The following is a 22,765-nucleotide window of genomic DNA, read 5'->3' as shown; positions in this document are numbered from 1 at the left end:
ATACTTTGTACATTCCAAGTTCTAATTATTAATGGATGTTTGCAGCTGTTTCTTCTCATTTTGAGTCATGCCACATCAGCAAATGAAAGTCCCGAAAATTTTACTCCACCAATGTCATTAAGGTCGACTCTACTTTGAGGAGGCAGCTCCTCCCCAGTTGTCTTTTGAGTGCCTTCCAACCTCAGGGGCTCATCTCCCGGCACTATATCAGACAATGTTCCACTGCTATTCATAAGGTTTTTACTAATTCTTTTCAGAAGTAGACTGCTGGGTTCTTCTTCCTAGTCTGTCTCAGTCTGGAAGCTCAGTTGAAACCTGTCCTCCTCCATCAGTGACCCTGCTGGTATCTGAATACTGGTGGCATTCAGTATGAATAATGTGTGAGTAACCATTTTTCTATACTCCTACCAATAATGAGTAACAAATGTTTTAATTTTTGCTAATCTCACTGGTGAAAAACCGTATCTCATTTTGATGTGCATGTTTTTAACTGAGAATGTGGCTGAGCATCTTGTGTAGTTTTTGGCCACCCATGTTTTTCTATAAACATGTTCATATCCTTTGCCCATTTTCCTATTAGGTTGTCTTTTTCTTATTTATTTATTTATTTCTATCATTTCTCTGTATAGTAAGCAAATTTGTCATTTGTTATAGTTTCCAATACTGAGTCTTGCTTAGAAAGTCCTTTCTCACTCAGAAATTACAGGCTTATCCACGCTTTATTCTGAACTTTTATGGTTTCCTTTTCTACATAGAAATCTCTGATCCATTGGAATTATTTTAGATGTGAGAACTGAAATAGAGGTTGAGGTTTATTTCTCCCAAACAATTAGCCAACTGTTCCAATACTATTTTATAATCCCTCATCTTTACATTGATTTAGAATGCCGTCTTTATCATAAACTAAACTCTCATGCATATTTGGGTCTATATCTGAACTTCTGGTCCATCTTTCTCTCTAGGATCAAACTGTCTTAATTATCCTAGTTTCTTAACAGGTTTTAAAATCTGGTAGAGCTAGGCATCTTTCATTAATCTTCATTTTCAGATTTTCCTCCTAGTTATTCTTGTATGTCTATCATTCCAGATAAACTCTGGTGTCATTTTACCAAATGAAAAAAGGAACAAACAACAACAACAAAGGTTTTATTTCCATTGGAATGGCATTCGATTCATTGATTTAGGGAGAAATCTTCTCATCTAAAAGCAGAGTAATCCTTCCCTTAAATTTTGTTTTACGTCCCTTGGTAGAATTTTACACACACAATTCCTACACTTTTCTTATTAAATTACACCTAAGGATTTGTAGTTTTCTTCCACTACACTTTCTACAGTTTGCATTTGAAAACCTACTTGCTTTTATATTAATTTTATAATCCACCACCTTATTGAACTTAATTCTTTCTAATATTTTTTCAATCAATCTGCTTAGGTATATAGATACATAATCTTATTACTGGCAAATAATAACCAATTTTGCATCTTTCTTTCCAATATTTATTATCTCGTTTCTTCTTACTGTATAATTGCGCCATCAGGAACTTCCAGAACAATGTTAAATATCTGTGGTGTTCACAGGTATCCCTGCCTTCTTTTTACTTCAATGGGGAATGCTTTTAGTGCTTTACCATGATGCTAGCTTTTAGTCTGATATATACGTTTTTGCATTAGACCAATAAAGTATTCATCTATTCCTGTTTATAACAAGAGTTTTTTAAAATTAGGAATAGCTGCTGAATTTTTCCAATATTAAAAATATTGACCTTACTATTTGTACTACTATATTTTTCACAACCCCCAAATATAAATCTCTGAGTGATTTAGTTTTTTGGGGTACATTTTTAACATTTTCTCAAACAATATACTAAGTATAACAAATGACTCCTCTATCCATGTTCTCTTCAAAGCCTCATAAAAGTATATTCTAAACCACCACAATATTTCCTATGCCTGGTCATTGGCTATTTCACTGTTACAGATAGCTATCTAGGTCTCCCAACTCAGGAGGATATTTATCTAGTAATGAATAGTATTCAATTTCATGAGACAAAAGCAAGAGCTATTTAGGCACGTTCAGAATTTTATATCAAGAAGAAAAAAAAGTAAAATAAGACACACTTCTACAGCATCACATTTAATTTAGCACACATCCTATTCAGGGATTAAAAAAAAAGAAAACTGCTGTAACAGGCTTTGGAAGTGAGGAATTGGGGCAGGGGGGATGCCCAGAAGTAAAGAAGTGGGAGGTATCAACATTATTCCAGGTGTGGGGAGTGAGGAGGGAGAGAGGTCTGTGAGATGTCATGTGTGGGAGGCAAGGAGGTGGGAGAGGTCACAAGGATGTGCAGGTGTGGGGACAGCGGAGGTAGAAAGGGTCAGGAGGAAGCCCGAATATGGAGTTAAGAGGTGGGAGGAGCCAAGAAAAGGCCCAGGTGTGGTGGGTGAGGAGGAGTGATGGGTCAAGGAAAAAAAACTGTTTATTTGCAGACTTTACTCAAAAACTTGAATTTGGCTGGCTCATCGCTGATTTTTTTCTTTACAGTAACAGGGTTTACCATATTTTTACATTTGCTAGGTAATTTCTGTCCCAAATGTAAGGGTGGAGATAATAAAAGGTGTATAATAAACAAACAACTAAATAAACAAACCAACCCTGCTATGATAATGTAAAAATCTCAAGCCCAATACATTACCTGCAATATGTCTCTATGTCGCTGTAATGTGTGCATCAGTGCGGCATTCAAGGAGGGGACACCTGCACTGTTGGTATATTCTGCCATTTTATCATTTATTCCTGTAAGCTAAAAAAAAAAAAAAAGAATGAAAGAAAGAAAGCCAATAAAAATATTTTAGAAAGTACTAGTAAATAGCTAAAAGCAGATTATTTGCCTATATACCTTTTCTGTTGGGAGCGGGAAAAAAAAAAAACCCAAGAAGATAGCAAGCAAAGATTCAGTATTTCTCCCAAATAATCTACAAAGGCTAAAATAACATCCATAGGACTTGGGAATGGCTGTTATCAAAAATTCGAGTGGTCTGGGGAGGCACACACCTTAAATGAATGGGTAATTTCAATAAACATATCTATATTGATATAAACCAATACAATATCTAACAGCAAGTACCAAGCCCAAACCCACCACCATCAAGTTGATTCTGACTAATAGCCACTCTTACAGGCAGAGTAGAATTGGCCTATAGGGTTTCCAGGAAATGCTGGTGGCACAGTGGTTAAGAGCTATGGCTGCTAACCAAAAGTCAGCAGTTCGAATCCACCAGGTGCTTCCTGGAAACTGTATGGGGCGGTTCTGCTCTACCCTATAGGGTCACTGTGAGTCCGAATCAACTTGACGGCAACAGGTATAGTGTTTCCAAGGCTGTAAATCTTTACAGAAGCAGACTGCCACATCTGTCTCCTGGGGAGTGGCTGGTGGGTTCGAACTCCCCACTTTTTGGTTGGCAGCTGAGCGCTTTAACCATTGCACCACCATGGCTCCAACAACAAATAGTTATTTAAAAAATAGCCATTTAACAGAAAGCACTTACCCTTGCCAAAAGCTGTTCAATCTCAATTGCCATTGTTTCAAACATTCTGTCTTGGCTTGATCCATTTAAAAGGGGTGTTGTGTCAGAACTAAAAAAAAAAAAGACAAATTCAATTAAAGGGAATCCATTACTTAATCCTACTCCTTTGAAGCATACTTAAAAGAATAAGGTAATTATTTTTGAAGAGGTCAAGTGGAACATTCTCTCTTCGTAATTTTTTTTTAATGCCAATTTATCTATATGTTCCCCGAAACCATGGTCCTCAGATCCCAGCCCCAGCTACTCTGTCCTTCAAAGTGTTTGGTTGTGTTCAGGAAACTTCTTAGCTTCAGTTGTGCTGACTTCCTCTGTACTGTGTGTTTTAATTTTTATAAAGGTTTTCCTATAAATCACACATGTCCTACAAATATTAAGCTCAGTATAAAATATAATTGAATGTGAGATTTTCCCAAGCTGTAATACAGCTGATCTTCCATAAAGAAATTCAAAATTCTGGTTTACTGGTTCCCAAATGATAGGAAGTAACTTAGGTTATGACAGTGCCCACTTAAATGCTGAATTTAAAAGAACAAATTATATGAAATAGCACTGTAGAACTAAGAAGTATGGAATATTAGAGGGGCCATAACATGTATTAGGTTATGGGATTTGTGAAGAATATATATACATATTTTTAAATTTTTACTTCAAAGCAATTATGGTTCCTTAGGCCTGAAATCAAGTTCTCACTTCTTTCTTTGACTCTTACCAAGAAGAAATAAAACTGAGGTTTAAATGACCCATAGTTTGGATAAGTAGCTATTGAATAATCAGGAGCTGGCTTTAAATCTAATATAAATAGCCATATCCAGCAAAAAAGTTTTAGTACCAGCCCTCTACATTTCCATTTATACTATGCAATCTCAGTTTTCTTTTGCAAAAATGTGTTGAACTACCCTTTAAAACCTGAATAGTCAGAAACCTAGCTTTTCACAAGTGAAATTTATTTCTAACAGATTCAAATTCTAAAAATGTATGTCCTAAAGGTTTCTTTTGCCCCTTCTGGAAAATCACTAGCCTTCATCAGCCCCCATCAATCCCCAGGTGGGGACTCATGTCCATTATTCCATGAGCAGCTCTACCATCAAATGAGCAGCTCAGTGGAGGTCTGCATTATACTGGACACAGCTAAATGCCCAGGCAATGACGATGTTCTCCAATCTTACTGAAGACTTTGTCCCGCCCGCTAACAATTCTTGGGTGTGGGTGTGGCTGATGAAAACAGGATAAACTATCAGTTCAACATCAAATAGTACCTTAGTTACTACATTTCCCTTCTCCACACACATTTTCACAGTAATACTAACAAGCAGTGTAATAACCAAAAAGATAATGAGGATTTTTATTTTTAGCTCTAACTAGGTCCAAATTTATATTTCTTTTTAAAATATTCCAATTTATTTGTCCTAAAACATGATACACAAATATTTAGTTCTTTAGTATTTGTCAGAACCAACCCAAGGTTCTGTGGTTATCGCCCAGAATGGCCCAGGCAAAAATGCTCTATCTACCACTAGAACAAAATTTCCCCTTCTAGACATGTGAAACATAACAATGGGCCAACAGAATACACGTTCTACAAGGAAGGAAACGGCCATGTCTTAGTCACAGATCTAGGCCTCGCGCCTAAAACAGTACACATGGCAGGTGCTCATTAAAAAAACTGAATGAATAAATGAGATGGCAAGCTCTATTGCTAGTTACTCCCACATTCACCAGACATCCTCAGGACAATATATGAGGCCAGGGAGATGGCTAAAAACTCATTCTCCATAACACTAGGATTCAGTTCAATTTAATTCATTTTATAAGTGTGTGATGATTCATAGACCTTAAAGTTCTTGAAATAAAGAGAGCAAAAAAAAGGGGGGGGGGAATTTTGGCCACTGCTGAGTTTATTCATTATGACATGCTTCCAACCTGGGCAATAAACAAAACATTTTAGGATACACATAAGGGTTTTTACCCTCCTGGCCTAAGTCTGTTAAAGAACAGTTAGGCTGAAGTAACAAAGTAAGTCCCAATTTGTTTTTGAACTTCTTAGGGAATGTTTTCAAGGTAGTTTCTCCTTTAAGGGAGTCACAAGAGTATTAAGTTCATAAAGCACGGAGAACATAGAAAAAGCATGATGTAATAATACCTCCTAAGAATAGGTGTTTTAATATTGTATACACACTGGCAGTAGCCAAGTGGGAGACTTAAATCCAGGAAAGATTATTTCCAATCATAAAATAAGTTTATTGGTAGGAAAAAAATATTCATTCTCTTTACTTGCTCAGTAAAAACGAGACCAAAGCATTGCACTGTAATCCAATCGACCTTACATGCCAATAACTTACTTTCAGGCCACATGAGTCAATATATTGGCACTGATATCTTTACAACCATTATGCTGTTATTAAAAAGGAATAACACTTGGCTTAGAGTCAAAGGAAACCCTGGTGGCATGGTGCTTAAGAGTTCAGCTGCTAACCAAAAAGTCAGCAGTTCGAATCCACCAGGTGCTCCTTGGAAACCCTATGGGGCAGTTCTACTTTGTCCTATAGAGTCGCTATGAGTCGGAATCGACTTGATGGCAACTAGTTTGGTTGTTTTTTTTTTTTAATAGAGTCAAAATGGCTTTTTCACAATACAGTAGGGTTTAGAATACAGGCTCTGAAGATAGAAAGACATGGGTTCAAATCCAAGTTCAGTGGGTTCAAATCCAAGTTCAGTTGTTGTTTTTACTATTTTTAGCTGAAAAACATACTCCACTCACCACCAATCCTTGAAAGAGTATCTAAAATAAAGAGTCGGTAACAACTAAAAACTCTCCACCATCAATTTACTCCTAGATATACAGAAACATTCTGTGAAAAAACGTTCCCAGCAGCACTTATATAAAGCTCTCAGAACAATACCTGACACATAAAGAGTACTGTAAGTGTCAGCTATTAAAATCACTACTATTTTGGGGGCCCTGATGGCACAGTGATTAAGAGCTCAGGCTGCTAACCAAAAGTTTGGCAGTTTGAATCTACCAGCTACTCCTTGGAAACCCTAGGGGCAGTTGTACTCTGTCCCATAGGGTTGCTGTAAGTTGGAATCGACTTGATGGCACACAACAACAACAACCATGGTGAGAGAAGAAGGGAGATGCCATCAGGGCAGGGTACGCAGGGCCTTTAATGAATTGGTAATGATTATTTTTTTAAATGGGGGAAGTTACATGGGGGTTCATTATATTATTCTTTATACTTTCAAGTGTCCTAAATATTTCCTAATATTTTTTGAAACGAGTGGATGGCCTAAAGTGAGCATTAAGATTCAAAAATAAGAATGCATTTTCCATACATTCAGTATGGTAGTACACTGGTTTCTCGAAAAAGAACAAAATTAAAAATAGCTCTGATGATTAATAGTGAGGGTATACATTGCCTTGGATTTAGTCCAAAACACTACAATAGCAGTATGTATATGCACGTATACTTTGCATTTGATTAGTTCCTCATTTCCATTTAGCAATTAGAAAATATAAGGAATATAATGTGGCCAAATTTACATTTCCTTACACTGGTTGAACTAGAAACTCATTTCTAATACAAACTTACTGTCAATGCCCAGCATTATCCTGTTGACGATGTCACAATTTTTGCCTTACGATCCTAAATAAATGCTAATTTCAAGAATTATGAAGAATTTTAATAAGTCACTAAAAATCAATGATAAAAAAAAGAAACAACAAAAATTCACCAAAGAGACCAAGTTACCCAAAAACCAAACCCACTGCCATCGAGTTGATTCCGATTCCTAGCGACCAAGTTACAGAGGTTATATATTCTACCTTATTTTTTAATGCTCTAAAAAACATCACAGTACGTAGTTTAAGGCATAAGAGACAGAATCTGGTAGTACCTATACCTGTCGCGTCTTCCATCTCGGGCACTGCTGTGACTGTAACTCGTACACAGTTTACTAAAGGAAACTAGTTTCAGGTCAAGTTCATTTTCCAACTGTCGAGCCTGTTTCCTGAGATCTTTAGAAAAAGTAAAAAACAAATGATCAGACACAAAAAGTCCATCAGTAGACATGTAAATCACAAAGCTGCTCTGAAGGAAACAAACTACAAAAACAACCAGTTATCGGTCTAGTTCCTCCTTAAAGAAAAGTGTTAAAAGGAAGAAACCAAATATTTACCCAGGAAAGCAAATTAGTCCTTTATTTAAACTGTAGATGAGGGGCAGGGGGAAGAGCAGGAATAGCAGTGGAAGACACAAAATTTCCGCTTTATTCTAAAGACAGCTATACAGTAACAAGATGTTGTTCTCACATGCCTAAAATGATTTATACAGCAATAACTACAATTTCATAATTCAGAGGAAATAAGAAGAAAGTGCAAACTACAAAGCAATTGAATATGGTTTATAGTCTGGCCAGCATTACATCAATTTATCAGCTAAATTTATATATATAAAAAAGAAAACATCACTGTTTTGACAGGGATTTTGCTGTTTATATTCCAAAGTTTTATTAGGTTAATGAGATTCTTTTCTTAATAGAATGACTGACTGATGGAACATAAAGAAAAAATAAATGATCTTTGGCAATGATAAAAAAAAAAAAACTGCCTTTCAATATGCTTACTGAAAGAAATGTGGAGGGGCTGAAACCAACAATAAACAATGTGCTACTGATAAGATCAAATATGAATACAATGGAAATAAGAGCACAGGTTTTTAAGAAGGGAAGCAAACCAGGAGAGAAACCGGTATCGTAGTTTGACTTCTAAGCGGTTGAGTGAGAGAAGTCACAGTCTCGAAACCCACATCTAGATGTAACTACTCTCATCCATGGTGAAGTGTTGGTTAAAATGAAAAGGGCTGAATATAGGAAGGAATGCTGTAAGGATCTCATCTTTCAGGAATAAGAAATACAAAATATTATTTCAATATACTTATCAGAAGTAAAAAGCAGAGTGACATCGTGGAGCCTATCTGCCCACAGACCAAATCCCAGTTCAAATCTCAGATCGGTCATTTACTGGCTGCGACTTATTGGCAATCTATTTAGCTTCTGAACCTCAGCTTTCTGTCTTTTAAGTCCATAGCTTCAGGGTTTTTCTATGCATTAATAATCACATGCCTAAAGCACCTGGCTTAGAGTAGGCTGTCAATAACGAGCAGCTATAAATATCACAGCATGGTGCTTCAAAAAACCATACCCTAATAACAAGCATTAAAGATACCAGTAGCTACTTTTATGTAACTTCATGTTTTCTAGCTAAAACATTTCAAAAGGGCATTTTAATACATGTTTTAAGCTAATCATAAGCATGCTTCTCTGTAACTTTAGTAATTGTCTTCTCTAATGGAAAACGTCAAGTGAAAGAAAGTATGACAGCCAAGCAGGGAAGAACTTAGAATTAAATTTCTTAGACCGAGTGATTGATAATTTTTTTTTTAAAGCACGGTTGAGTTTTATACATGTATGTAAACACACATACACACTCGCGTTATTCCCGAGGTTCCATTGGGGAGCAACAGGAAATAGGTCAAAACGGGAAAGCGATTCGAAGAGTAATTTTAAAGTTGCAGTACAGCAAAGACAGCTGAAGAAAGAGGTGAGACTTTTCTGATCTTTGTTCATCACCATGGTCCAGAAACGAGTTTTAAGTGAGCTTACTTCATCGGACCATATTTTCAGAAATTAAACAAACGCACTTGCCAAATCACACTGGTTCTCTCAACTTTCTCTTTTTGAAAAAATCGATCCCAGACTCCAGGGCAGACGGTAAAGTTATTTCCTCCGCCTTCAAACACGACTGGACATCCAATCCTCGAAGTCCCAGCCTGAACCGGCCAAGAGGACCCAGTAGGAGACATTTTGCTCATACAACTTCCCCCGAAGGACGGGACTGACAAATTTCTCTTCCTAGCTCCATTCTCTTTTCCTACTCAGTTTTCCGGCAGTGACTTAATCTCCAAGGCACGGACTCCTCCCGTCTCAGTGGTTCGGGACCTTCTTGCTCAATACCCGTTTCCTCTCACAGTTCGGACCCCAAGCCCCTACGTCCGAGTTTCGCTTTTCCCTCAACCCAGTTCTCTCTCAGCGACTCAGGCTCCTCTTCCTTTTCATCTTCTCTCGGCCTTTTCTGCCCAAACCCTGCCTCGGGTCCCGCTCGCCCGGCCGGTTCAGGAGCCGCTCCCTCTGAGGCCAACCCCTGCCCCAGAACGTCCACTCTCCCAGCTCCCAGGCCCCCGGGCTCCCACCGGACACTTCCCGCCCCTCAGCTCGGCCGCCCCGGAGGCCGGCTCTCTCCTCTGCCGCCTCCCCACGACCGGTCCTCACTCAGCCCCTCCGCCGCTCGGCGGGACCCTCCCGGGGCCTCACTCTCACCTTCCCAGTAATTGCTGGTTCCTGCCGCCATTTTTGTTGTCTAACGTCAGTGGTGATAGGAGAGTAGAGGCGATGCGAGCCAGCGAACCACCTTCACGCCTTCTTCCGCCCGGGGCGCCAGGGCCGATGGGATATGTGAGCCTCCGCAGACAGCGCCACTTGGTGGTCACTTTATTGTCTTACAGTTTTTGAGCAAGAAGGCTGAGAACGCCAGCATTAGCAACTGATGCTTCCAGAATACCTGTCTCTCTGGTGCTAATATCCTCTCTTGACACCTCAGACCTTCATCTTCGCCCTCAACCCAGCGGAATCTGCTCTTTGAGAAGGGGCTCATTTGACTGAGAAGAGTTAGCCTCAGACGGAACTCCTTCAGCTTCCTTGGCCTTCTCTCATAATGTGGGTCTTCAGCCAGATTCTTCTTCCCTTTTCAGTGCTAAAGGCTTTTTTCTTCCCTGGGCCAACCTCTCCGTCCTTATCTCAGCCTGTGCTCTGTCATCCAGTATTTCTGGCATATGTGTTTTTCTCCACTGGCCGCTTTCCCTGTTTTACAGTTAGTCTCAGCCCTCTTTACCCTCCAGCCACCAAATGGAAACTTGGTTGTTGTTAGGTGCCATCAAGTCAGTTCTGACTCATAGCGACCCCACGTACAACAGAATGAAACATCGCCCAGTGCATGGCCATCCGCACAATGGTTGCTATGTGTGAGCTCACTGTCCAGGGGCTCATCTTCTGGCACTGTATCAGGCAGTGTTCTGCTGCTCTTCGTAAGGTTTTTACTGGCCAGGTTTTTCAGAAGTAGATAGCAGGTCCTTTTTCCCAGTCTGTCTTAGTCACAGTGACCCTGCTGGCGTTTGAAATACAGCTGGCATCGCTTCCAGCATCACAGCAACACCCAAGCCACCACAGTATGACAAACTGACAGACGACTGGTGGAATAGAAACTTTACCTGCTGTAAAGTCTTTTTGTTGTTGTGGTTAGTTACCATCTGGTTGATTCTGTCTCATGGCAACCCCATGTGTGCAGAGTAGAACTGCTGCATAGGGTTTTCAAGGATCTCCTTTCAGAAGGAGATCACTAGGCCTTGTCCTCCAAGGTGCCTCTGGATGGGCTCGAATCACCAGCCTTTGGCTCGTAGCTAGCCAGGGATTCCTAAAGTCCCTTTACCTACTCCCGTTTATAATTGGATTTTAATATTTCCTCTACATTCATTGAGATCACATTGAATTCAAGAGGAGAAGGAAAGCCTATTGTGTTTATTCATATTTTTACTCGTTCTGTTAATCTTCCTTCCTTCCTGATGTTCCAGGATTCTTTATCATTTCCTTTCTGTTTCTGGAAACCCTAGTGGCATAGTGGTTCAGTGCTGTGGCTGCTAACCAAAAAGGTTGGCAGTTTGAATCTTGGAAACTCTGTGGGGGCAGTTCTAGCCTGTGCTATAGGGTCAGTATGAGTCGGAATAGACTCAATGGCAACGAGTTTTTGGTTTCTGTTTCAAGAACTCCCTTTAGCCATTCTTTTAGAGTAGGTCTGCTGGTGATAAATTTTATTAGTTTTTCTTCATCTGAAACTGTCTTGATTTCCCATCATTCCTGAAACGTATTTTTGTCAGATAATTCAGGGTTGACAGTTCTGTTTTCTCAACAAGTGAAAAATGTTATGTCATTTCCTTTTGGCATCTATGGTTTTGTTACAGGAATAAGGGTTCTTGCCTCTCATTGCTCAAGAACGAGCAGGTGAGGCACGGAGAGTTTTCCACATGAGCAAAGCTTTATTGAAGAGCCTTGCAAGCGGAGACGAGGAGGGCCTAAAGCAACACTTAACCGCCATTTCACAGAACAAAAAAAAGCGTCTGGGGTTTTTAAAAGTTCTTGGGTGGGAAAAGATTCATGTTTATTCACGGACATAGGCGGGGATATGTTAACTATGGTGTACGAGAAGCAGCTTTCCAAGATGACTCCTGTCCTGGAGGCCTCTGGGATTCATAGCAGGACTTATTATGGGGTGTCCCACCTGCACTGTCTCCCAGCAGCTGCTGCTGCAGCCCCTCACTGCCCCTGGTGGAAGGTCACACAGCAGTCACAGGTGGATGTTCTGTGCATGTCCCTGGGGCTGGTTTTCCCCAGTTGCTTCTGAAAGACAACTTTAAAGAAGTTTGCAGGCTATTTTCTGATACCCTGCCCCATTGTTCTGGGGAATGGCTTTGTTTTTTTCTGCGCCCTGGCCCATTTCTCGTCACTTTGTTTGCAGATTTGGGGGCCCTTCTGTTTCCTGTCTTAGTTTCTGTTGAGAAATTGGTTGTTATTCAAATTGTTGTTCTACTGTAGCTTTTCAGAAGGTTATGATGTGTCTTTGAGTATATTTCTGAGTTTATTCTGTTTGGGGTTTGCTCAGCATCTTAAATCTTAGATTTATGTCATTTACCAAATTTGGGAATTTTTCAGCCATTATTTCCTTGAATACTTTTTCTGTCCTATACTCTTTCTCCTCTCCTTCTGAGACTCTGATGACATGAGTGGTAGATCTTTTGTTAGAGCTCCATAGGTCCTTGAGGCACTGCTCTTTTTCTTAAGTCTATTTTTTCTTTTGTTCAGACTGGGTAATTGCTATTGTTTTATCTTCAGGTTGACTGGTTCTTTCCTCTGTCCCCTCCATTCTACCCTTGAGCCTATCCACTGAGTTTTTATTTCAATTGTTGCATTTTTCAGATCTAAAATTTCCATTTGGCTCTTTTTATTGCTATTTCTTTGCTGAGACTTTTTTTCATTTGTTTTAGACTTGTTTATAATTGCTCATTGAAGTATCTTAATTATTAAAAAAAACATAATTGAGTCAACCATGATTAATGGTCACCCTATGTGTGTCAGAGTAGAACTGTGCTCCATAAGGTTTTCAGTGGCTGATTTTTTGGAAGTAGATTGCTGGGCCTTTATTTCAATTTTAATGCTTTAAAATCCTTGTCAGAGAATTCCAACATTAGTGTCATCTTGATGTTGGCATCTGGTGATTGTTTTTTCTCATTCAAGTTGAAATGTTCTAAGTTCTCGTTATGAGTGAATTTTTATTGAATCCTGGATATTTTTGGTATTAAGAGACTCTGAATTTTATTTAAATCTTCTGTTTTAGCAGGCCTTCTCTGACACTGTGCTGCCAGGGGAATGGGTAATTGTCTTGTTACTGCCAGGTGGGGGTAGAAGTTCAGGCTCCCCCTTGCCTTCCGTTGACAGCCCGGCTATGTATGTTGTTATCGAGTTCAGTTCCAACTCATAGTGACCCTATGTACAACAGAACGAAACACTTCCTGGTCCTGCACCATCCTCACAATCGTCGTTATGCTTGAACCCATTGTTACAGCCATTGTGTCAGTCTATCTTGTTGAGGTCTTCCCCTTTTTCACTGACTCTCTAGTTTACCAAGCATGATGTCCTTCTTCGGGGACTGGTGCCTCCTGACAACGTATCCAAAATATGTGAGAAGATGTCTCACTATCCTTGATTCTAAGGAGCATTCTGGCCCTACTTCTTTCAAGACAGATTTGTTCGTCCTTCTGGCATTCCACAGTATATTCAACATTCTTCACCAGGAAAATTCAAAGGCATCAATTCTTTGGTCTTCCTCTTTCATTGTCCAGCTTTTGCATGCATCTGAGGTGATTGAAAACACCATAGCTTGGGTCAGGTACACCTTAGTCCTTAAAGTGACATCTTTGCTTTTTTAACACTTTAAAGAGGTCTTTTGCAGCAGTTCGAATCCACCAGGTGCACCTTGGAAACCCCGTGGGGCAGTTCTGCTCTGTTCTATAGGGTTGCTATGAATCGACTTGACCAGTAATGGGTTTGGTTTTCGTGGAGTGCCTCATAAAAGCTCCTCCACTGACACCTCAGCAGGGGATCTCATTACCTCTGGGAAGTGGTAAAAGCCAGGGATTCCCACTTCTTTGACACTACACAGGCAGGAAGGGAGGACTGCTACATTACAGCCATATTAAGGATTGAATCATGTCCCCCAAAATGTGTGTTGTAAATCCTAGCCTCTATGCCTTAAAATCTCATTTGGGAATGGGTTTCTTTGTTATGTTAATGAGGCAGGATTAGTATAGGGTGTGTCTTGAGTCTCTTTTGAGAAATAAAGGAGATTAAACAAGAAAGTGAGCAAGCAGAGATGGTGGACAAAAGATGCCAAGCCACATAAAGATTGCCCAGGAGCAGGAGCTCAGAAGAGACAAGGACCTTCCTCCAGAGCCAACAGAGAGAGAAAGCCTTCCCTTAGAGCTGGCACCCTGAATTTGGACTTCTAGCCTCCTAAACTGTGAGAAAATAATTTTCTTTTTGTTAAAGCGACCCACTTGTGTCATTTCTGTTATAGCAGCACTAGACAACTAAGACAAGCCAGGTGAGGATGATAAGTCTAGGCTCCCACTCAGCATTTCCCAGCAGGTGGCGAGGGAGCTTCTGTTATTTCTGTGGCATTTAGTGGGAGTTGTGCAGTTATTGTCTAAAAGTATTCTGTCTTGCTAGGCTATCCCTTTCCTAGTCCTTTGGCTAGAGAGAGCAGGCTTTTCTTTAGGTTTTTTTGTTCTGCATCCTTTTGCATTTCCCCGTTGCCAGTTTTTCTGGCGCCCATTATGGGGTAAATGAGGCAAAAAGAAAACCCAGGTAACTTAACACAGTCCTTTGCTGGATCTTGAGGTTTCTAGCTGGTCTGCCATCTTCTCCAGTTCTCAGAGACTTTGTTTTATGTATAATGTCCAGGTTTTTTATTGTACTTAGTGAAAGAAATAGGAAGAAGTACATCTACTCCATCTTGTCCAGAACCAAAAGTCTCTGTTTTTTTTAATAGATTTGAATTCTCTGCTCTAATTCTTCTAGTCTTCTAGTTTTTTTAATTCATCATCATTATTTTAAGGTTTCTGATTGATAACTCAAAAATCTGTATTATCTTTTTTCTTGATTTTATCATTTAATCTTTTCTGATATTAAGCATGACTCTTGGTTAGATACTGTATATTACAGGCAAAAATTTGTAGTAAACATTTGAGTTTCTGGATGACATTGTCTTTCTCCAAACAGAAGGTACCACGCTGCTTCTTGCAGGCAGTTCGCATAGGGGACGATCATCTTAAGCCTGTATGGGGTGGAAGTAATCCCAAACTGGGCTTCTGGGTTTGTAAATCTGGTCTATTTCCGGTTAGCCCTTACTCCTAATGTGTAGCCATTGAAGTTTCCTACCTGATGCTATGTGTTTCAAGGACTGCCCCTTTAAATCACATCTGTCCCTTTAAATTGTGTTTACTTTGAAGTCCCTTTCCTCTGATCTGCTTGGTTATGTTTTTAAAGCATTCAGATTTTGGGTGTACATAGTCTTCCTGGCAGTTTTAGGTTTTAGTTTGGGCCCTTTTGCTGAACACTTTGTTTTCCTTGCATTTTTCTGTTGGCCTAATGCTTCCATAGAGCCTTGTGGTGGGGCTGGGTTGGAGCAGGCATGTGAGAACACATACTGAGATTTGGTGATGTTTCTCTTTTTATTCAGTTATTTTGAAGTTTTGAAATTCTCTAATTTCAAATTACACTGAGAGTGTGGTTTCTGCATAGATTTACTTTTTTCTTCTTGTTCTTTGTTATTGTTTTGTGAGAAAATACTGAGAGACATTGCCATCAATGTTTTCAGCTACCTGGAATTTTAACTTCATTCTTGAAATGTTCAATATAGAATTTGACGTTGAAAGTTATTTGATGTTTTTCCCAGCACGTTCAAAGTATAATTTCATAGTACTTTGGCTTCCATTGTTGGTAGTGAGTAGTCAGTCACTTCTTAGTCAAACTGCTAATTCTTTGAAGTTGATTTCTGTCTGCTTTACTTTTTTTCTCGTCTATCTATTCCATTCCCTATTTTTAGGATCAATTCTCCTGGCCATCTCACATCTTCCAGAAGCTAAATCAAAAGCCTATTTGGTCTTGAAAAATTTAGGAGCCATGCGGTACATAAGTAAATCGTAAATATTGGAATAATTTCAGGTACTCAGAATTACTAGTGGTTCCGATACAAGAAACCAATACCATCAAGTTGATTCTGATTTATAGCAACCGCATAGGACAGAGTAGAACTGCCCTGCAGGGCTTCCAGGGCTGTAAATCTTTACAGAAGCTGACTGCCACACCTTTCTCCTGCATAGCAACTTGTGTGTTCAAACCACTGAGCTTTTCGTCAGCAGCCAAGCACTTAACCACTGTGGCACCAGGGCTCCTCTGGTTCAGATATAGCAATTAGATACTCCTTCACTTTGGCTCGACCTCAGTGACTCCTTAATCATAGAGCATACTCCATGTTATCATAACAATTACCATTTAATCTGTGATCTTTCTACTTGTTTCATCCTAAATTTCCCCACTTGATGTTCTTATTTTCCACCTACAGCTTTGATTACATTACTACTGCCTCTTCATTGCTTCTAACGGAATCAACAAATTGTCCAGCTTTATTGACCTTGAAGTATCCCACTTAATTTAACCCTACTTCCAACTACCTTGCCTTCAATCTAATCAAGTAAATCTTCTCACCCTTCTGGTTTAATCTTCTTCCAGGCTGACCTCTAAACTTGAATGGCTTTCTACTCTGTGTATGCCAATTTATCTCATTCTTGTGTATCTCTTCTATATTGGTTTATAATGTAACAGGGAATAGGATGTCTTTTGACCCGAGCCAAAAGGCCAAAGAAATAGTATGCGTGCCTTTAACATTACACTGATTAAATGTAGGTATAAATTTGATATTAAAGTTAAAATTGGGCTTTATTTGCCAATTTCATTGCTTTTAAATTGTGGGCAATACTTAAGGGTGTATTTATCTCAGGTGAGCAAGAAGTAGCTCCGAATCAGTTGCATTCTAACCGCAAGTGAGAAGAAGTGAGGACCTACACGGTGGAACTTATTCATAATTTATTGGTGTATTACCATTGCACATTGTGTTTACTTTGCTGAGAACAACCAGTTCCTAGAAATCTGAAAAACTGAAAACATCAGTAGATTACTGCTCTTGATTCAGTTGTGAGAAAACTCCTGAGAGAAAATCAGAAAAATCTTTCAAACTTTGGAGAACCTACCTATAACCCTTAAGTAAGGCTGTTTGCGTTGACAAAGCATAAATATAACTTAAGTTCATTTAAAAAGAAATATGAAGCATTTGGCACAATTTAAACTTTACTGCCATGTAACAGACCATCTATTAAACTGCATAATGAAAAACTTCATGGCTTTTAAAATTTTAGTATTCCTATCTAGAAAGTTCTCCTAAATTAAAAAAAAAAAGAGAGAGACTATCTGTAAACAGATTATTTGTTTGTATATTTGAAAAACAAAAATTTCCTTTCAAGGAGATCAGAAAATGAAGGAAAATAAAGCTAGTTACTGTGGGTGTTCAGTTCTGAGTCAAATATGTTGACCCTTCACTAATATTATTTCATTTAACTCCCATTACAATCCTATCTGGTATTATTCCTTAACCAGTAGAGAAATTGTGACTCAGAGAAGGTAAGAAACTTGTGCAATACAAGGTCACACAGGAAGCAAGTGGCAGAGCCAGGAATTAATCATAGATGGCTCCAACTTCAAAGTCCATGCTTGAACCTCTATGGTTCCTCTAGAGTAGAGGTTTTCTTTTTAGAGGAACCAATCACTAGTGAAGAATAGCTTATTTCCATTTTCATTTCTCTAGCCTGGCCTATGAGTGCCTTATTAGCAAGAGACCATGTTTCTTATATAACTTTGGTTTCTCGATTCCTATTGGAGTAGCAGGATCAATAAATTGTTGCTAAATGAATTTTGGGGGATACTGAATTCATCATCACTGTGCCTAAAAGTGGTAGAACACATTATTCTAACTGGGCTTCACCTAGATAAAAGAATAATTTTTTTTAAACAAATAAGTTTAAAATGGTATATAAACCTTTCAATGGCTAACTTTGTGGTGGTCATTGTGGAGTGATTGGGTATATATTAATTTAGCTGAGCTACAACCAGGAAGTGGAAGACCCTCAACGAGATGGACTAACACAGTTGCTGCCAACAGTGGGCTCAAACATAATGACTGTGAGGATGGTGCAGGACCAGGCAGTGTTTTGTTCTGTTGTACAAAGGTTTGCTATGAGTTGGAACCGATGTGATGGCACTGAATACCACCACCACAACCAGAAAAAAGAACTATGACCACTATATGATATGATTATTTGAAAAACATAGTTTTACTTTGAGTTAATGCATGAAGACAGAAATAATCTACAAGTGACACCTGTATTCCTGGCCTGGCACTATTTTTTCCCCAAAGGATAGAAAACCTAAATACATAACTTTCGAATTGGACTGTAACTTTTTCTGGTCTACTGGTTATGGTGAAAAAAGATTATGAGACAAAACACAAAGACAAACATCATAAAATAACGTTTATACAGGATTAGTACATCTGTTTACATATAAAAAAACAGAATGGACCTCATTACAGTTAGATTTCACATATATTACACAGATCGACTTTTTAAAAGTACTATTCAACTTCACTTAAAGTCCCTTTTAAAAATTTCATTTTGAAGGCACAGTGCATGAAATAAACAAAAACTGAAGCACTTGAGATGAATGGGTGTTGGGCACATCATCTAAGTAGCTATAGATTGTTACGGAGCCGGGGGGTGTCATTCTGAAAAAATGGAGGTGAAAAATTGATTTTTAATCTGACTATACAAAAATACCGTATGTCATACCTCCAGAAAAACTGCATCATGGCCAGCAAAGAATGTAGGTAGTACATTCATGTTATGCCATTTATAAAAATCATAATCATATATATTTACATAATTTATATCCAATTGCCTCAAAATGGTAACCTTTCAAATTTCATAATATGTTCTGTCAAATCAAAATCAACCAGAACACTATTCTGAAAATCAAGTGGAATGTTAGTTAGTTATTGCTAAAAAAGAGGATAAGTGGGTATTGGGTGAGATTTCTTCACCAACTGGAAATCCAAATTCAGTTGGCATTCATCAAGGACCCTAATCACCCTACAAAAATCTGCTTTACACAAATCTGAAATCCAAAGAGTTATCAAACAGTTGGTAGACAAAAAATTACTGAACATCAGCCATAGTGGAATTTTTAGTAGTAACAATAAAGCAAAAGTATATATGGGAGATGTTGAGTTGCTACTGTTGAAAGCAATCCCAGCAGAGAACCGTAACATAGGGTCCGTTTACAGCATTCATAGTCAGGAGGTCTTTAATACAGCAGGGACAAAACCTGGCACAAGTGCATTTCTGGAAACAAGAAGATAAAACCATTTAATGTTGAGAATAAATGGAAATGGAGGTCAGGTGATGATTACTGAACAACCTGGTGTTAGCTCAGGAACACAATAAACTCAGGTATTATTTATTTGTCAGCTCATAAGTTAGCTTTTACATTCAGTATTCATTAAGTTAGCAAACCCCATTCAGATGAAAGTTACCAAAGATTAACCAATCGGTCACACTGGGCTAAAAAATAGACAATATATTTCTTTTCTGGAGGATGATTAAGTTCCAGGGGAAATTCTCTTCAATGAGAATTTCAAAGATTCCTCAACTGGACAGGATGCCAATCACTACCCAGGTAACTCAGCAAAGTACATCAAAACTCTAGGGTCTTTCCTTCTGAAATTACCTGGGCCCACCTTACTGAACCACATATCACAACAAGAATATTTATACAAGCAGACACTTCGAGCATCACCTCTTCAATCACTTTGATTTTATTAAGGAGCCGGGAGGGAAGAAGGCTTACAAAATGATCACCAGGACAAAAACCATGCCTTGTGAGTAAAGAAAGGCACAATCCAGATTTGGGCAAATTTCTTAATACTGTAATACTTACTTGCCTCCATGACTCCAAGGAAATGGAAAGCCTCTAGAAGAAACACTGAAGAAACACATATCCCATCCCATATGGCTTCAATGTCTAGGCAGTTAATGTGATCCAATCTAACAAATTAGATCCACAAATAACAGACAAAGCAGGGCCGAGAACACAGTAGTCATGGATCCTGTACATTCATGTTAATAGGTAACACCGGTTGAGAAGGCCTTGTTTTCTAGCGTGACAGCATTATTAAGAAATTCATTAAAGAGTCAAGAATTATATCAGAGTTTGGTTTTCCTTTCAGGAAAAATTACTGAAAGAAACATTTGCACGTTTGTTTCTAAACAAATTTTACACATGCTTAAAAGGCAAGACCTCCAGCCACTGAGATGTACAGTTAAAGACTGTTTAAGGGAGAGAGAAATTTAAAAGGTGTCCTCCAGTGAAGACCGATGTTAATAAAGTAAATGCTGTCACATCAACTTTGTTTCATTTCGAGCAGAAATGTCCCAAGCAAAGCAGCCACTCTTAGGCCCCTTGTGGGGTTAGCACTCTTAAAAATAAAGCTGAAAAAGAGCAACACCACCACACTACCCCTTTGAAGAAAATGTAAAGTATTATTAGGAGAAATGAAATCATGTCTATTGCATTAACTATCAGCGCCCGACAAACTCTATTCTGTATATGTGGTCTGGGGAAAGGGAGGAGCAGGGGCTCAGAATTTAGAGTTGCTAATACCAGGATTAATACTAGAATGGTTTAACCTCAAACTACTCAAATTTATCACAGATATTAACAAGTGTCATGACCTCATTATGCCTGCCGAACCAAATCTCTTTTTATAAGCCACTTTGGATGCATGCCACACAAAACTTTGTTGAATGACCTAAGTGGGTGGTAAATCACTCCACATGAAGGCGTTGGGATGACTGATACATAACTGGATACAGAATACAATTTGAAAAGATGAGAGGAAGTTTTTTGATCTCCTCATTTAGTACAAGTTAAGCAGCAACTTGGCTGTTAAAACATTCAAAGGTATTAAACCATTAGATCATTGGTAAAACTCATACTTACAGAAAGCATCATTTTCATTTAACAGCATGATTCAAGAGACACAATAAAACGCACATCTTTCAGGCCTTTGCAATAACAGTGTTATATCACATGGCAGTCCACAGTTTACTTTTTAATGGAGGGAGCCATATTTAAACGCTTTCAACTGAATTTTTAACAAAATTGGTTTATCAAAAAGAGACTGTCAAATGGAATTTAGGACAAAGAAATCAATCATTTGCAGAGGCCTCTGCGAACCAGATTGGCCGAACTATTTCATGATTAGTGTGGTATTTCAGGCTTGGGCTTAGGCTTGGGCTGGAGCATGAAGTGTAGGTATTTCATGTTCAAAAGTAGGTTAAGAATGTGCAAGTTGGTCTCTTCCATACTGCCAGATGTTTTCAGTAGAATACAGATGTTGTAGGTTGCTGGGTATCTGAAAACCATAAGTGTACAACATAGAAAAAGGTTCAAATTTAGGAAATATTAAAGAATTAGACATTCCTAGCATAATCTAGTGCTTCACAGATAAAAGCAGCAGCACCTGTGGGTTTTTACTGAGTTAAAAGATAGGCAACAAGTTTTAGCTGTTGCTAGATCTCTCTCAGCTCCATTCAAATGGACACTTAGGTTTTTCACAACAAAGTCAACAAATTCTCCCTTAAAATGAGGAGATTTAGAACTTTGCTAAACCTTACAAGAGAGGTAGTGAAATCCTGCTTAGAGCACAGCCCACCAGTTCTGATCTAGCCTTGGAACAGGTAGAAAGCCAAAGCGGAAGCCCATTTATTCATTTCCTAATGTTATATATGTTTAAAAATCAATTCAACCTCCATTAAACCTGAATAATAAGAGAAACTCCAGCTATTTAATAACCAGAGAAAAGTACTCCTCAACAGGTTGAGAAAACCTTGAGTTTTTAAAGCTTTATGTCAGATTCTGACCGCTGTCCCTGCCTTAATGTTGCTGGATTCTTTTGGCCATTTAAAATAAAAAAAGCTAAAGCCATTAGCAAACACCTGATGTGCGAAATACAACATCCACTAGTTGGCTTATGCAGTTACATAAGCTCCAAACAGCTTATCTTAAATTAAAGAGAAAAACAAAGTGGCTGTCCCATCTCTGCTGCATAAATAGAAATCAGGTAAGAGTACTTTAAGGAAGGGAAGTTCAAAAATTCTCAAGAATACAAATTTAGCAAGTTAACTTCCCAGAGCTCTTTGAAGAAGCAAGACAGTCTCTCTTCTTAATGCAGTGTCTCCCAATAGGGACGGTAATTTTGCTTGGTACTTATGCTGGGAGATATGCACAGTTGTGTGTTTCAGTGTTTGCTAGAATATAGTGTTTCCTCTTCAGTGTCCGTTTCATCCTGGAACTCATGGCTTAGGAGGGATTTCTTTGAGCCGGTTGACATCATACGAATTTCATCTTCATACTCATCGTGATGCTGTCTGAGCCGATGAAAGCCGTCTTTGTGTCTGTTAGACTTGATTGAGCAGATGCACCAAATAATGCAAGCTGTTAGGATCAATGCTGACATGGTGGCACCTGCCAAACAATAACCACCATGTGAGTGGTGCTCTACTCTAAGGCTATAAACAGACAGCTATTTACAACAGCAATTTTATAATATGCCCCTTGTTTTATTTTTATTTCATGCATTTGAAACAACTGTTTTATTAAACAGTAGGTGTACAGTATACAAAATTAGAAAATATGGATACACAAAAATACCAAAAACTAAAACCGTCTACGTCTTCACATTTCTACTACCCAGCGATCACCATTAATGACCCTAGCGCGTGTTTCTCCAGATCTTTGGCTACGCATATGTCACAGGTATTTTTTTTTCCTTTTCCCACAATGAAAT

General features: G+C 38.7%; 2 protein-coding genes across 5 annotated transcripts in view; both read right to left on the bottom strand.

The window, feature by feature from the left end:
• GOSR1 (golgi SNAP receptor complex member 1) overlaps positions 1-10,091 on the bottom strand; it is a 56,916-nt gene extending 46,825 nt beyond the window's left edge. For 3 of the 4 annotated variants that reach the window (XR_010318421.1, XM_010596474.2, XM_064271498.1), the window contains exons 1-4: positions 9,961-10,091; positions 7,480-7,600; positions 3,547-3,634; positions 2,694-2,801 (exon numbers count right to left, since the gene is read on the bottom strand). Coding sequence is in view for 3 of the 4 variants with exons in the window: in XM_010596474.2 (XP_010594776.1) it covers positions 2,694-2,801; positions 3,547-3,634; positions 7,480-7,600; positions 9,961-9,991 (348 nt within the window). In the remaining variant the exon portion in view is untranslated. The remainder of the gene's footprint in view (positions 1-2,693; positions 2,802-3,546; positions 3,635-7,479; positions 7,601-9,960) is intronic. The other variant, XM_003416801.3, reaches the window with a different exon arrangement.
• Positions 10,092-18,375: 8,284 nt separating this feature from the next.
• CPD (carboxypeptidase D) overlaps positions 18,376-22,765 on the bottom strand; it is a 66,350-nt gene continuing 61,960 nt past the window's right edge. The window contains exon 21 of the mRNA XM_003416800.4: positions 18,376-22,443. Coding sequence (XP_003416848.1) covers positions 22,217-22,443 — 227 coding nt within the window. The 3' untranslated portion in view covers positions 18,376-22,216. The remainder of the gene's footprint in view (positions 22,444-22,765) is intronic.

Source organism: Loxodonta africana, chromosome 18, assembly GCF_030014295.1.
Source record: "Loxodonta africana isolate mLoxAfr1 chromosome 18, mLoxAfr1.hap2, whole genome shotgun sequence".
NCBI classification, from domain to species: Eukaryota; Metazoa; Chordata; class Mammalia; order Proboscidea; family Elephantidae; genus Loxodonta; species Loxodonta africana.
This window is presented reverse-complemented; position numbering and strand designations above follow the sequence as displayed.